Here is a 16,449-nt window from a genome sequence, read left to right as displayed (position 1 = left end):
TTTAAGAGCCATGGACATTTTCTTTAGAGTCTACGGAAATAATTCTTGCCTTGTATATTATATGATGGCTGGGAAGGATTTTTATTTTTAGCATGACATTTTTGTCAAGGTTAATTGTTTTCCTATTACCTGCCTGATTTTTATTTATTTTTATTTTTTAAAGTATTTTATTTATTTATTTGAAGAGAGAGAGATAGCAAGAGCAGGAACACGAGCAGGGGGAGTGGGAGAAGGAGAAGCAGGCTCCCCGCTGAGCAAGGAGCCCAATGAGGGGCTCCATCCCAGGACCCTGGGATCATGACCTGAGCCGAAGGCAGAGGCTTAACAGCTGAGCCACCCATGCGCCCCCTGCCTGATTTTTAGAAATGCGAACAATCAACAATTGTTTTGTTTTTTAATCAACTACACTCGGGGCAGTTATTTTTCTGTAGACTCCAGGCACCAGAAAGTGCTTGTTGAATAAGTCTAGTGGACATCATTCCGGGGAAGGAAGAAAGCAAAGGATGGTCCTGCCTTCCCCAGCCCTTGAAGCAGCAACTGTTTTCTGAAAAATGGGAAAAAGAAAGTCAGAGGAAGGTTTGATTTGACTTAAAATTGTCACTTTCCAACTGGGAAAATGTCATTTTTTTTACATTGCTTCAGCTGGGGCTTAAATGGGAATGTATAATGTGGGGTATGAGGCACTATCTCCTGGCTTTTTAAAAGTCACCTACTAAAATCTTTCCAAAAAGGAACACGCCTACTCATAAATCAGTGGAGTTGATTTCAATCTATACCCTGCATTCTAGAATTCAGACACCAATGAGATGCTAACATAAGTCGTGGTTATCAAGTCTCAGTAATCAAGATAAGTAACATTTTAACGCAAAATTTTTTAAAAAATTGGTAAACTAGGCCAGCTGCTAAGTGCCTATTTCTGTAAATAAGGCTTTCAGGGGTGGGATTAAGATGGGAAGAGAGAGGCAGGATCGTGCAAGTGCAAAAATGCATTCGAAGTTTTGATATATTGCTTATCATGGATTTTTTGCATTAATTTTGATTTTTTTTTGAAATTAATTTTGACTTTAATAATATTACATTAAAATATTTACCTTGATTATTGAAGTGTGGGTTTTTTCCGAATCCATAAATTTTGCAAGTTTGCAAAATTTTGCAGTGAGGCACGTGTCACTCACTAGCCTTACCCTAGTATCGGCCCTGTAAAATTACGAGTCAACAAAAATCTATCCATCTTGTTCAACCACGACTCTTACATGTGAGAGAATCAGGCTGCTCCCCTCCCCACTCCCCAGCGTAGAGATGCCCGCACCATGAAGTTTCCTTGCGGCCCCGTGGGTTTTAGGATCCTCTCCTCTGGCTTTCCTTGCACGTGTACTAAAATACTACATTGCATTTGGATTTGTCTTCTCGCCCTGAGCAGCCGGAGTGCCTTGACCGTGTCTGCTTTTGCACTTTGGCTCAAGTTATGAAATGATCCGGTCCTCTGCTCAAAGTTATCCAATTTCACTGCTCGCCAACCACCTCCTCCACAACACCTCCCACAACTGCGCTGACCCGCAGCGATGTCCTCTCCACCAGTGTTCTGCGTCTCAGTCCGGTGCTCGGCACTGGGACGCAGGGTGACAGGACCAGCCCTAGCCTGGGTCGCCGGGGCCGCGGACCCGCCCCAAGCCCAGACCAGCTCGCAGTCTGGCCGCCACATCCTTTCACCGGTCATCGTGTGATCTCGTCTGTGCGCTCCGCCGAGTGCTCCGGCGTGAGAAAGGGCTCGCGCCGCTTCCAGGTTTTTACAGGAGGAGACCGAAAAGCGCGAAAAAGCTCCCCGCACGGTAGTGCGCAGGCGCAGCGGCGCCCGGGCCTTTCTTCAGCCCGGTCCTTGGCGGCGCCGGGCGCTCGGCAGCCGGGTGGGGGCGCTGCGGGGAAGGCGCCCGAGGCGGGAGGGGGCTTCTTGGAGGGGGGTGGTGCAGGGCCCGGGTCACCGCCCTCGGGGGCGGGGACCCGTGCGGGCGGAGGAACGGGGCTAGGACCGGTATGGGGCGGGCGCTGCCCGGGGCGTGCGCAGGGGCCGCGGGCCAGATGAGACGGGTGACGGCGGGTGACAGCGGGCGGGGCGGCGGGCGGCGCCGCGTTCACGCCCTCTGCTCGGCCGGGCCGGGAGGGTCCTCGGACTCGGTGCGCGCCTGGCCGGGCGGGCTGAGGCGCGCGGGTCGGACGCGGCGCCATGCACGGCCCCCCTGCTTGGCCGCTGCGGCTGCTCGTGTGGCGAAGCCCGGCCGCCAGCACGTGGACCCTGGGCGCCGGCGTCCCGGGGCCCCGGCCTCAGTTGACGGGCCTGTGGCCGGCGCGGCCTTGGGGCGTGGGGCCGAGGCTCCTCCGGGATGCCGGAGCCGCGGGAGGGCCGCGCCGCTGGACAAGCGGCTGCCCGGGCGGGCGTCCCCACGGCGCCGGAGGTGGAGCAGGCCTCGTGAGGCTCCTGGGGCTGTGGGCGCGCCCCCCCGGCGCCAGCAGGTGCGGGGCGCTTGACCGGCCAGACGCTCCCCGGCTCCCGCGCGCTGGGCTCCGCGGCGGCCCAGCAGTCGCAGCCCGGGTGGGGGGCGAGGCCTGGCAGCGCGGGCCGGCGTTGTCTGCGGCCGCGGCGACTCCCGGAGACAACCCGCGGCTGCGCCCGGCGGTGGACAGGCGCTCGGAGGCCCAAAAGCTCTTGGGGCTGGCGTATCCGGAGCGCGGGAGGCTGGCAGGTGAGGCTTTCTCTGTCCTCTTCCCCTCCTCTGCGGGTCAGCACACCTTACAGAGCGCGTGGTCCCGGGACACAGTGGGGGCGGCAGAGACCCCGGGCCACTTGTAACACTGAGGAGGGACGGGCTGGCTTTTTACGTGCGGATCTTTACCAAGAAGTGCTGAATGGGGCGCTCACCTCTCGGTAGCATTGTCAAGCCTTTCAGGTTGGCTGAGAACCTGTTGTCAGTTGTCTTTTATGTTTGTTTTCTTAGCTTGACACACATTATACAAGTGGAGCAGTATCTCATTATTGGAATCTTCGGGTCCGCTCTGCTTTGGCATTGCCAGCTTTTTCAGAATGAGCTGGGTTCCCCCCCTTTTACATTTTAAAATTTATTCTAGCCAAAAATATACCTGTTTTGTTTTATGCAGTTATAGTACTTCTTAAAAACATTATGTATTGCGCTAAGCGAAATTAGAGAAAGACAGAAGCCATATGAGCTCACTCATATGTGGAATTTAAGAAACAAAACAGATGAACATAGGGGACGGGAAGGAAAAATAAAATAAGATAAAAACAGAAAGGCAAATCATAAGAGGCCCTTAACTATAGGGAATAAATGGAGGGTTGCTGGAGGTGAGGTGGCTGGGGGATGGGGTAACTGGGTGATGGGCATTAAGGAGGGCACTTGATGTAATGAGCACTGGGTATTGTATGCAACTGATGAATCACTAAATTGTACCCCTGAAGCTAATAATACACTATGTGTTAACTAAATTGAATTTAAATAAAAATAAATAAAAACATTATTTGCTTTAGGCAAGTTTATTAAACAGTCAACAATTTTTTGCTATGTGAAGCAAAACAATGGAAACCTTTCAGGTTTGTTTCAGGTGCTTTTTGCCTCCCTGAGTGGTAAGCAGGAAGTTACTAGCTCTTCAAAAAAATCAAACACTGGCATGATCAGTGATCCGTGAACTCCAGAAACTATGAGAAACTGTAGATCATAACCCAGCTAAATCATAATTGAGTAGTTTTTTAAAGAAATCGAAATGAATGTATTTAGAACTATTTTCTGTAGTTCCTCATTTTTAACCGTAGTTGGGGAGATGTTTACATGCAAGGGCCTTTTAAGATCTAAAAGTTTTTGAGATTCCCCTAAATCTTCATTTCTTTAATAAATACTTATTGAGCCCGCTCAGTATATGGTAGGCCATGGGTTACATTGGCGAGCAGAAAGAAACATGGTTCCTGTTCCTGCTAGAGCTTCCAGCTTAGTGGGAAGGAAACATAAATGAAATAATCATATGACTAGAGATAAAACTGCAGCCATGATGAGGGCGAGGGCCTGTGAGGTTGTCAGATGCAGCCCTTGAAGCAGGTGAGAAGCCCACATGCTTTGCTGTAAATCTCTTGACTTAGAAAGGATTTTCTTAGGGAGTCATTTGTGATGTGGAGGAAGGCAGGTGGGGTAGGAATGTTTTACCTCTCGCTGACTGTTGAAGCTTAGGGCAATACTTGGTATCACCGAGGTATAAAGAGAATTTATTTCATTGCTCAGTTGGGCGTATGTAGATTTTGATAGAAATAAAGATCTTTTACTCTATTAAAAGAAAATTTTGAGACTAGATGATCTCACTGGACTGTGAGCTGCTTGAGACAGGCACTGTGTCTGGTTCTGTCCAGTTCTTAGCATGTGTGCAGCACAGAGCAGGGGCTCAGGATGAAGGAATAAATAATGGTCCCACCAGGCCAAATTGAGGCCCAAATTTAGAGACCCTGAGCACTACAGGGTATGTCTGCCATTCCCATATGCCACTCAGAATGAGTGCAAGGAAAGCCAGTTGTGTTTTATCTCTGAAATATCAGGTGCCGAGAAGGTGTTTTAGGTATCAGACTTTGCTGGTGCCCACATGTGCTCAGCCCTATGGGTAGTCCAGCCCTGCCTCTCTCATAACCATCATCCCTGTACCTTCCTTCCATTCCCACATGTCCTACCATGCTAGTATGTTGAGAAGACAGCTTTAAATGAAGCAAGAGCTGTACCTCCTTTTATTTTAAGAAGAGCGATTTTGATCTGCCTCATTGAATCATTGTGAACATATAATCTGAGAAAATAAGTCCAAGCTTGATACACTATTTTAAACAGATAATAAATACTTATTGTATCTTATGAGGAAATCTGATGAAAAACCCTTACTAGGACATATGCTTTCCTTAAAAGTCATTATATATGATATATTGAAGCCAATGTGGATGTTGGCATTTGTGGGATTAAAAGGAACTGGGGTGTCATCATTAATTTGTAACTTATCATAAGAGCAGCCTCAGATGTTGGCACATCTCTCTGAAATGCTGTGGATAAAGAGTTGCGTGTGTGTGTGTGTGTGTGTGTGTGTGTGTGTGTGTGTGTGTGTGTATCAAGAAACCAAAAAAAGCTGAACTGAAGAAAAGGAATTCCAGTGTTAATTTGCCAGTTTTTAGGAAAACAAATGCAAAAATCCTTTTTCAACGATTCAGCTATACATTTGATTAACAATATTTTCATCTGTCTTCAGCAATTTGCTGAGTATGCCACTTGAAGTCTGTGACCAGAAAACTTTGATCTGAAGTAATTTATATCAGAAACTTTAAAATCAGGGTCTACCATTTGAAATGTTTCCATATGTGTGCAGAGAAGAGTTTTAGCATTGTTCCCGTTCTTCTCCCAAAGGCACTGCAGTCCCCTCACCTGCCCCCTGCCCCTCTTCCCTGCGGCTCACTTGGTATAGGAATTCACGCCATCTTCCTATAGCCGTGGCCTGCAAAGTTGCTCTCCAGTCTCTCTCTCATAATTCTTCATCTTATCGCCTTGGCCAGAGGAGTCTTAAAAGATACAGGAGCTCATTGAGGAGCCCCTGTGGATGGACTGCTGGGATAAGAAGTAATTTGTCCGAGCCCCTTGCTGCGTCTGGCAGATAGAGGGAGGCCGTGGAGGGCTGTAGCCATCCCATTGAGTTAGGGGCAGGGAACACTGCATAAATTGATACCAGGAGTGAGCTGTGGGTCGTTGGGGAACTGTGAGGTTATAATGACAATGCCAACCTGGAGGTGCACACAGAGCCAGCTTGCCTTCCCTACACTTCCCAGGCAGGTTCCTGGTTACAACTGTGCAAGCAAGGTACACCCCCACCCCTCCACCCACACTGTTTGGTTGAGGCCTCTGGAGAACTGGGGAGGGTGCCTCTCATTTAAAATACTGATAAGGACTCGTGTGGTTTGAGATTAGGACCGTTCTTAGAACCTGATGCCCACCAGGAGCTTTTGCTGAATGTATAGTTAGGTTTTATGAAGTGACCAAAAAGAATAGAGTGATAAAACCAGTGAATGCAGTAAGCAAAGAGAGGGTGAGCAGTGCTTAGAATGGCTGTTTCCTGAAGCCCAGATCAGGACAGAGGCTCTACCAAGGACAGTACTGCTGGCACAGTGAGGCTGAACCTCTGAAATTGAGACTGCTCCAGAAAGCCGAGGAGGTTTGTTTGCTCTGGAAATACCGTATTTCAGAGAGAACATTAACATTCTGTAGCTGTGCTATGAAACGGGTTAGAATTGATTTAAGCAGACAATGCATACCATATTTTAAAAGAACTTGGTATGAAAAAAGTAGGGTTTGTTATTATTTTTATGTTGATTACAGGTTGATTAATATTTTGGGTATATTGGATTAAATACATTGTTAAAATTAATCTTACCCACTCTTACTCTTTTAATGTGGCAGAAGATTTGAAAGTACATAAGTGGCTGCCATCATATGTCTACTGAAGAGCGAGCGCTGGAGTCAAAGGCAGGCCTCCCACTATTGCACATATGGCCCAGATGCCTCAGTCTTCAGCACATGCTGACAATCTGGAAGATGTTTGTTCTGCAGATTACTCCATGAGCCTGAGCAGTTTCCTAAACTCTGTTTCCTGCTAGTCTACCAGCCCCTGATGTCTTCACTTCCTTCCCTATCCAGCTTAGATGCCAGGTTTCTTCACCTCACCCTCTAACCTGCAATACCCTCTCCTCCTTTGTGCCCATAATACCCACCTTGCATCCATGGAGATGTCTCCTAGACACTTGAAAACTCAACATGTCCAAAAACCAAAGTTGTCTTCCTCCCTAAAGCTGCCTTTTCTGCTCTGTCCCTTCTCTCAGAGAGTGGACTGCTGTGTGAACCCCTTTGCCAAAGCTGGAGACATTCTTGGCTCCTTGTGATGGTAACAGTAATGAAGATAATAGCTAATTATTGTTTGCTAGATATTGGGCCCTGTATCAGATGCCTTACATATATGCACTTAATTTACTCCTTGTAATATTTCTTTGAAGGCGGTATAACTTTTATTGCCATTTTATAGATGAAGACACTGAGGCACAGAGAGGTTGAGTGACTCACTGGAGGTCAAACAGCTAGATGGCAGAGTGAGGTCCAGTTTAGAACCTGTCCTCCTAACATGCTCCCCAAATCCAGCCAGTCCTCAGGTCCTGTAGAGCCTAGTTCATAAAAATATCTCCAGTCCTTGTCACCCTCCTTGTCCTCTCTGCCCTTGCCCTAGTTCCTTCCAGTCCCTCTTGCCTGGAGCAGTGGAATAGCGTGTTCTAAGGAGTCTCTGTCTGCAGTCATGCTGGCCTCCAGCCCTCCCCTTTCACTCTGCAGCCAGAGTGGATCATTTAAAATGCAAAGCTGGGTATCAAGGAGGGCACACATTGCGTGGAGCACTGGGTGTTATACGCAAACAATGAATCATGGAACACTACATCAAAAACTAATCATGTACTGTATGGTGACTAACATAACATAATAAAAAAATAAGTTAAAAAAATAAAAATAAAATGCAAAGCTGGGGACGCCTGGGTGGCTAAGTCAGTTAAGCATCTGCCTTCGGCTCAGGTCATGATCCCAGGGTCCTGGGATCAAGTCCTACATCGGGTTCCTTGCTCAGCGGAGAGCCTGCTTCTTCTGCCTGCCGCTCCCCCTGCTTGTGCTCTCTCTCGTTCTCTGACGAATAAATAAAATCTTTACGAAAATAAATAAAATGCAAAGCTGACTGTAGCACTACCCAACTTAAAGCCCTCTTAGCCTGCCATTCTGCAAATTCCCTATTCCACGTTAAAATCAAGAACCCACTACCTCTCCACTTTGTTTCTTAGTACTTCTTCCTTTGCGCCATGAGGTCCCAGTTCCAACTCTGTCCTGCAGCCATTCTCCTTCCTGGCCTGCCCCAACCTCCAGGCTCGTGCCCTTTTCTCTACTTCAAATGTAGTAAGATGAAGGCTTTGTCTCAGTGTGGTTCTGCATTATATGATTTGGGTGACCTTGGGCAAGCTCCCTTGCCTCTCTGTGCTTGAGTTACCTTTGAAAATGTGGATAAGAGGGTTTGGGGGAGGATTCAAGGAGATAGTGCCTACCAAATGCTTCAGACAGTGGTGGGTACTCATTTTTGTGTTTCATCTTTAGTCCTGGAATGACGCTGGGCTTAGCTGTACCTGCCAAATTGTCAGATGAATCGTTAAAAGATGGGTACCATGTCTAGCAGGTGATGGGCATGCTGTGCAGCTTCTTCCACCCATCCCAAACTGTTGTTTTTTCATGAGTTAACTGCATTTTAGGGTTTCTGTCCCCCTTCTTTTGAAGAATATTTCTTTCACTTTTTGGATGCCATGATTTAGTAGAATGAGGATAACAGAAAGATACCTGAAGATATCTGTCAAGAGATATGTAACAGTTGCTGGGGTCCCATCAGGCAAGGATAGGAACAAACAAGAGGCCTAACCACAGAAAAAAGTTGGAGAAGGATTTCAGAAGGATTGTAGTATAGTTAGCATGTCAGGTTTAGGGAGGAATCTGAAACGATAGGGTGCAAGTCTAAATTATTCATTGATGTCTAAGACACTGGTATGTAGTAAAACCTCCATTAACAGGAATCCATCTAAACAAAAGCTGAAAAAAATCTTTTATTTTACTTTTGTTTATATTCAGTTTGTAGGAAAAGGACACAAATGGCAATAAAACAAATGGATAATCTTTTTTTTTTTTAATTAAAAGGCAAAAGGGGATATGCTGGAATGAGTTTGGATTCAACTAAATTCCTTCCTCTTTGTAGTCATTATCATTATTGTGTAAGAACTAGTGTTCAGAATCAAAATCATAGGGCATTTTATTCACAAACTACAGATTCTGATTTGGAATCAAAACTTTGAATTAGAACACTGGAGGAGGGAGGGAGAAATGGACCCTTCTAGCACTTCACATACATTATATTCTTGGAAGCATTTGCCAGAGTGAATGAACAGACTGGAGAGACTAGCTACTGATGAAAGATGAAGCAGAAAGGCTTCCGGGTTGATCCCTTGTTCCCCAGGACACCCCCTTCTGGAGCATGCCTGCTCACCGCAGTTGTGTCGTGCGGAATCCCGAGTTAGTTCTGCATGCCTGGTGGGCTTTCAGTGCCTCTGGGCCCTATTGGCAGGAGCGTGGCATTTTGAAACAAGACCCCAGGTCTTATATCAAAATGAAATGGCCCTTGGCCAGGTTTACATTATTCAGTTAAATTGTGATTATGGGATTTTAAGCCAGACACCGGGACTTTCTGGCTCTGTGCAAAAAGTCATTTCCATCTGGATTTTTCTCAGGCGCCAGATCTTACATTCCTATTTAGGCAACTGAGGAACTTTGGTCTGATACGCTTTTGTGCCTTCTTTGCCAAAGTTCAATTTATTTGTTCGTTCATTCAACAGGTGTTTATTGAACTTCTACTATGTGTCTGTGGGGTGGGGATATAGCAGTGAACAAAGCAGACAAAAATCTTTATGTCCTGGGGCACCTGCCCGGCTCAGTCGAAGAACATGTGACTCTTGATCTTGGGGTTGTGAGTTCAAGCCCCACGTTGGGTGTAGAGATTACTTAAAAATAAATTCTTAAAAAAGTCTGTTATGTCCTAATGAAGAGATAGACAATAAACAAGTGAAACGTTTAGAATGCCAGAAGGTGGAGGGTGTTAGGAGAAAAATGAAGAGGGAATGAGGCAGCCAGTGTTGGGTATCTGTATTTTAAATAAGGTTGTCAGAGTGGGTCTTCTCGAGAAGAGGATGTCAGAAGGCCTCGAGGAAGGAAGAGCGTGATTGTGTGAAATGTTCCTTACTTAAAAGGCTCTCCTTTCCCCTAGAGCTCTGCCAACTGAAACTGTTGGCACTGAGTTTGCTCTATACTCTTTTTTTAAAAGATTTTATTTATTTATTTGACAGAGAGAGACAGAGCATAAGCAGGGGGAGGAGCAGAGGGAGAGGGAGAAGCAGACTCCCCGTGGAGCAGGGAGCGGGATGTGGGGCTCGATCCCAGGACCCTGAGATCATGACCTGAGCCGAAGGCAGACACTTAACCTACTGAGCGAGCCACCCAGGTGCTCCGCTCTATACTCTTTTTAAATATAAAAACTATTTTTTAATTGAAGTATAGTTGATGTACAATGTTATATTAGTTTCAGGTGTATGATATATTGAATTGCCAATTCTATCTGTTACTTAGTGCTCACCACGATAAGTGTAGTCACCGTCTGTCACCAAATAGCATTTAGTACTGTATTATTGACTATATTCCTTCCCTATGCTGTACTTTGGTCTCTGTGACTTACTTATTTTATAACTGGAAGATTGTACCTCTTAATCTCCTTTATCTATTTCTCAGTACTCCCATCCACTTTCCCTCTGGCAGCTACCAGTTTGTTCTCTGTATTTAAGAGTCTAAAACTTTTTGTTTATTCATTTGTTTTGTTTTTTATATTCTACATATAAGTGAAATCACATGGTATTTGTCTTTCTTTGTCTGACTTATCTCACTTAGCATAATACCCTCTAGGTCCATCCATCTTATAGCAAATTGCAAGCTCTCATTCTTTTATGGCTAATAGTCGTGTGTGTGTGTGTACACACCACATTATCCAGTCATGTATGGGTGGACACTTGGGTTGCTTCCATATCTCAGTATTGTAAATAATACAATCTACACTCTTTTTATTAAGATTACCTAAAAGCAATACCTTTAATTGCAGTGTTGGCATTAGGCAAAACACAAAGAGAAGAAACTGCTGTTTGCAGGGTGTGAGAGCTCCCCTCTCCCAGCGGTCAGTTCATGTTGTAGTCATCTAGAGCCTCACCATGGACTCTGTGGTGGTGGCACTAGCTGGGTTCCTAATAGGACCAAACTCAAAAGGGATGCAGTGGCATGTACCCTGCCCCTAAACACCCCAATCTTACTTTTTTTAAGATTTTATTTATTTTAAGGAGAGAGAGAGTGGGGGGAGAAACAGAGGGAGAGAGGAACAAGTAGACTCCCCTTTGAGTGCAGGGCCGATGCGGGGCTCGATCTCACGACCCTGAGCTCGTGACCTGAGCCAAAATCAACAGTCAGACGCTTAACTGACTGAGCCACCCAGGCACCGCAACCCCAGTCTTACCTGTTTCTTATTACTCCCCCAGAGATGTTCTGTGTGTATATGAACTTAAGAGCCAATGAGCAAATGTTAACATTTGTGTCTTAGGCTGTTTTCACTAACAGTGTATCTTGGTGATGTCTATACCTGGAGAGTTGCCTCATTCTTCTGAATGACTGTGTAATACGCATAAAGTAAATGCTCCTTAATTGATTAACTTGTTTCCCACTGGTGGTTGTTTGCATACTTTGAATCTTTTGCTGGTGTAAGTAATGCTGTAATGAACATCCTCGAAGGTACATGTTTTGTGTACACATATGGGAGTATATGTTAAGTTAAAATCTTAGGGTTAGAATTGCTGGATCAAAGAGAATGTACTTTCACATTTTAACCAAAATGATCACATCACTCTCCATTGCAGTTGTACCACTTTGCACACCCACTGACAGTGTAAATGCCTCTTTTCCCACAGCTTCACCGACACAGTGTGTTATCGAACTCTTTGATCCTTGCCAATCCAATAGATGAAAACTGGTATATCTTTGTAGTGTAAATTTGCATTCCTCTTTTTGTGAATGCACTTACTTGCCTGGGGTATGTGTTGTTCCTGATTGGATTTTCTCAGTATTTTCTTTTCTGATAAGACTCTATTCCCCTGTTTTTTAGATGTGTGAACAATTGTGTTATTATCTATTTCCATATCATGCTGGTATTCTGGTGCTTTATTCCCCAAAGCAATAAGATTAAGAAGGAACATATCACATGTGTAATGGATGCCAGGAACAGTATACTATTTCAAAACTTTAAATAGCCTTTGGAAATAGTATACATAATCAAGTGCTTTACCTGCATTGTTTGATCTTCAAGCAAAGACACAGTTAGATGCCAGAGAATGACAATGGATAGCATGAATGTAGGAAAAATGTCATCTGAGCTGAACACCCAGAGCACGAGGCAGGGAGGGAGGTCAGAATGGATCTTCAGATTTTCATAGTTAGTCCTTGTTATTCTTGTCTTCACATGATCAGACCTGGGTAAAGCAAAAGTCGTTTTGTCTGGGTACTTGGGTATGATCAGTGCCTTCCTACAGTCACCCTACTCGTTGTGTCCCTAGAACCCCCTACGTTCTTGCCTTTAGTCAAGGGTCCAGGAGCGAAAGGAAGGAAACTCCCAGCACGTGAGAGCAGCGCGTGCTCTGGACGGCAGCTCTGGGAGAGAAGTGTGGTGAAGTTGGCTCCCTGCCCCTTGCGGAAGTGCCCATGAACCTGAGAGCTGCTTGTGTTTTTGTTTTTGTTTTTTTAAGATTTTACTTATTTGACAGAGAGAGAGATAGCGAGAGCAGGAACACAAGCAGGGGGAGTGGGAGAGGGAGAAGCAGGCTTTCCGCTGAGCAGGGAGCCCGATGTGGGACTCGATCCCAGGACCCTGGGATCATGACCTGAGCTGAAGGCAGACGCTTAACGACTGAGCCACCCAGGCGCCCTGCTTGTGTTTTTCTAGCCGCAGTTGGGTTTCTGGCCGTGTCCAGTGTCATCACCATGTCTGCCCCCTTCTTCCTGGGAAAGATCATCGATGTCATTTACACAAACCCCACCGTGGACTGCCTCTCCAAGCTGACCCGCCTCTGCCTGGTGCTCAGCGGCGTGTTCCTGTGTGGTGCTGCCGCCAATGCTGTTCGCGTCTACCTCATGCAGACTTCAGGTAAAACGGCCCCCGCCTTGCACGAGTGAGGCATTCCAGAGCACTCGAGTGGCGTCACACGGGGCTGTCCGGGCTCGAGGTTCGTGTGCTCCAGGCCGTCTGTTCCTCTTTTCCTGCCATCACATTCAGTGGGGACAGAGCCCCATGTATGGCCAGACGTTGGAGCTACGAATTGCTTTAGGTCAAGCACTCTCTTCTCAACTCTCCCTGTACATGAAGTGAAGTGAGGGACGGAGCCTGTCTGATGGGAGGTTTGCAGACACAGCCCGTGGTCAGGAGGCTGGAGTTCTGAGCCTCCTCCAGGGAACTGTGGAAACCTTATCTGCTCCATGTTTGTGTTTCCCCTTCAGTAGGCACTGGGGCAGTGATTTTTTACAGCATTTCCGTGATGAGTCCTGGTTGTTAACAGGTGGGGGACTACCACAGTAATCCCAGAGCCCGGGATGCCAGACTCTAAGTTGCTTCTCAGTATTCAGCTAATAAAATACTCTGCAGATAATTAACCAGTGCTTGCCATATGAAAGTTCAATACAGAAAAGGATTGCCAAGGAGGAACAAAATTAGCTTTTGAGAAGTTAATGTAGTAAAGCTTATTTGTAAATAATACCTTTTAAACATCTCTCAGAGATCCTGTATTTTATCCCTGTATCCCCTCCTCCACATCCGCAGTCTGTGTATGGTTGCTAAGAGAAAATGAGTGCTTGTTACCGGTGCACGTCTGCCAATATGCCAGGGCTCAGGTGAGTCTGTTCCCACCAGGTGGATGCAGGCACCAGACATGCCTCAGAGGCTGTGGTGCTCAGAAGAGGTTGATGACCTCGGGCCAAGCTGCTACCTGTTAGGTGGCTGCACCCAAGCTGATGCCATTCCTTTTTGCTTTTGCAGGTCAGCGCATTGTGAATAGGTTGAGAACTTCGTTATTCTCCTCTGTTCTGAGGCAAGAGGTTGCTTTCTTTGACAAGACTCGCACAGGAGAATTGATTAACCGCCTCTCCTCAGACACCGCACTCCTAGGGCGCTCGGTGACCGAAAACCTCTCGGATGGGCTCCGGGCCGGGGCCCAGGCTTCTGTTGGCATTGGCATGATGGTATGTTGGCCTGGCTTGTGTTGGTACCTTCTAGTCAGGGCTTTGGCCTGTGCCAGGCCTCTCAGTCATGAGATAAGCTCAAGCTGAGCTGTTCTCATCATCCTGTAAGCCACTTAGCCAAGAGTGCTGTCACAGAGGCTGCACGGATGTGGAGATGGCTTCTTCCCGTGTGGCCCCCTGCAACCTTCGTTTCTCCAGAATGACTTATCAGGAGAGTGGACCATTACATTTAGCAAAGATTACATTATTGCCTGGGTTTTCTTTTTTTTTTTTAATTTTTTATTGTTATGTTAATCACCATACATTACATCATTAGTTTTTGATGTAGTGTTCCATGATTCATTGTTTGCGTATAACACCCAGTGCTCCATGCAGAACGTGCCCTCTTTAATACCCATCACCAGGCTAACCCATCCTCCCACGCCCCTCCCCTCTAGAACCCTCAGTTTGTTTTTCAGAGTCCATCGTCTCTCATGGTTCGTCTCCCCCTCCGATTCCCCCCCTTCATTCTTCCCCTCCTGCTATCTTCTTTTTTTTTTTCTTAACATATATTGCATTATTTGTTTCAGAGGTACAGATCTGTGATTCAACAGTCTTGCACAATTCACAGCGCTCACCGTAGCACATACCCTCCCCAATGTCTATCACCCAGCCACCCCATCCCTCCCACCCCACCCCCCACTCCAGCAACCCTCAGTTTGTTTCCTGAGATTAAGAATTCCTCGTGTCAGTGAGGTCATATGATATATGTCTTTCTCTGATTGACTTATTTCGCTCAGTATAACACCCTCCAGTTCCATCCACATTGTTGCAAATGGCAAGCTCTCATTCCTTTTGATGGCTGCATAATATTCCATTGTATATATACACCACATCTTCTTTATCCATTCATCTGTCGATGGACATCTTTTGCCTGGGTTTTCTAAGGCTGTGTGAAAGAATGTTGCAGAAAAGAGCAACAGGTGGAGGGAGCCCTTTGGGTGCCAAGCAGTTGGGTTAAAGGAAAGATTGTAAGTTACATTCTCTCCCTGCCCCCAAAAAGGTAATGTTATCTTGACAAGACCAAGGAATCGTTGCCTTTCCTCTTCTTGTAAGGAGGAGGGTAAATTCCATCCTTCTGTACACAGAAGTAGATCTATATTCCACTGAAGTGAGCTCTCTCTACCCCCACAGCCTCTTTCCTGCCTTAACTGGGTGGCTTGAGTACTGTCCTGTCTGTTTGCCTCACTCATCAGACCTGTGCTGCTGGCCAGGAGAAATGTCATGCAAGCCACATAGGTAATTTTAAATTTTCTAACAGCCACATTTTAAAAAGCAAAAAGAAAGATGAAATGAGATTAACTTTAATAATATATTTTACTTAACCCAATATAAACAAAGTATCACTTCACCATGTAATTTATAGAAAAAATTATTAATCTGATATTTAATATTATTTTTTCATATTAAGATTTCAAAGTCTAATGTCTTTTATACTTATGGAACATCTCAATTCGGATGCTAAATTTTCATTGGAAATATTTCATCCTCATTTAGATTTATAAAACTTGCCATTGAGAAAGTAGACTGACGTACCAGGTTTTCCAGACATACCTAAAACCTTACCAATAAATGAATAGAAATAGAATATTCATTTTTAAGTTTAAATTTTAATTAAAACTAAACAAATTTAAAAATTCAGTTTCTCAGTCACACTAGCTATATCTGAAGTGCTCAGTAGCCATGTGATGCTATCATTTTAAGCATTGCAGTTCCAGATCCCTAGAACGAGGACTGTAATTTATCCCATCCCCCAAGTGGAATAGCTTGGGCTTATGTCCTCTTTGCTTCCATGTAGCACTCAATCCAGAGCAGAAGGATCTGTTGCAGACTGAGCTGGTAACATCGGATTATGGAATGGAAAGGGACTGATACATTTCCTGCCCCACCGCAGAGGGCACCCCATGCAGATGGTTTGCTTGAGCTCCCATGTAGTCAGGCCCCAGAACCATCAGGCCTGCCCTGATTGCATCACTCGCCCTGCGTATGTCCTGCTGGCAGCCATCATCCCGAGGCCCTGGTGAACTGCATGACTTGTCTGCTCAGGGGGGATCATTCCATAAATTGAAGGTGCCAAGCTCATTCCTGCTTCAGGGCCTTTGTCACTTGCTCTTCCAAGACCCTATTACACCTGAAATTGTTCTCCCTGTCCCTCTTTTACCCATTTGCTATCTAGCTCTCCCCTTGGATAAAACTCCACATGGGTCAGTTATCTTCCAGGTGCCTGGAATAGCGTGTGCTATGTGTAGGCATTCAGTAACGAGCTGTTGAATGAGAAAATGAACGAATGATTGGTTGATCCATCTATTACTGTACATTTCCGTGTGCAACTTTTCCTCAGCTTTTTAAGAAAGCCTTTTGCTGATTATACTACTTTCTGTGCAAATGAGATTTGGCAGATTTTAACAATTTGTTGAAAAGATGCTAGTGCCATTTAAAATCCAGTCACCAAATT

The 16,449-nt window shown here is 45.7% G+C and overlaps 1 protein-coding gene across 3 annotated transcripts in view; it reads left to right on the top strand.

Annotated features, from left to right (window-relative positions):
* The first annotated feature begins 2,074 nt into the window (after positions 1-2,074).
* ABCB10 (ATP binding cassette subfamily B member 10) overlaps positions 2,075-16,449 on the top strand; it is a 33,770-nt gene continuing 19,395 nt past the window's right edge. For 2 of the 3 annotated variants that reach the window (XM_078077691.1, XM_036072402.2), the window contains exons 1-3: positions 2,075-2,738; positions 12,667-12,867; positions 13,753-13,955. In XM_078077691.1, coding sequence (XP_077933817.1) covers positions 2,222-2,738; positions 12,667-12,867; positions 13,753-13,955 — 921 coding nt within the window. In that variant the 5' untranslated portion in view covers positions 2,075-2,221. The remainder of the gene's footprint in view (positions 2,739-12,666; positions 12,868-13,752; positions 13,956-16,449) is intronic. The other variant, XM_036072401.2, reaches the window with a different exon arrangement.

Source organism: Halichoerus grypus, chromosome 7, assembly GCF_964656455.1.
Source record: "Halichoerus grypus chromosome 7, mHalGry1.hap1.1, whole genome shotgun sequence".
NCBI lineage: Eukaryota > Metazoa > Chordata > Mammalia > Carnivora > Phocidae > Halichoerus > Halichoerus grypus.
The sequence above is the reverse complement of the archived record's forward strand: the minus strand, read 5'-3'. Positions and strand labels throughout refer to the sequence as shown.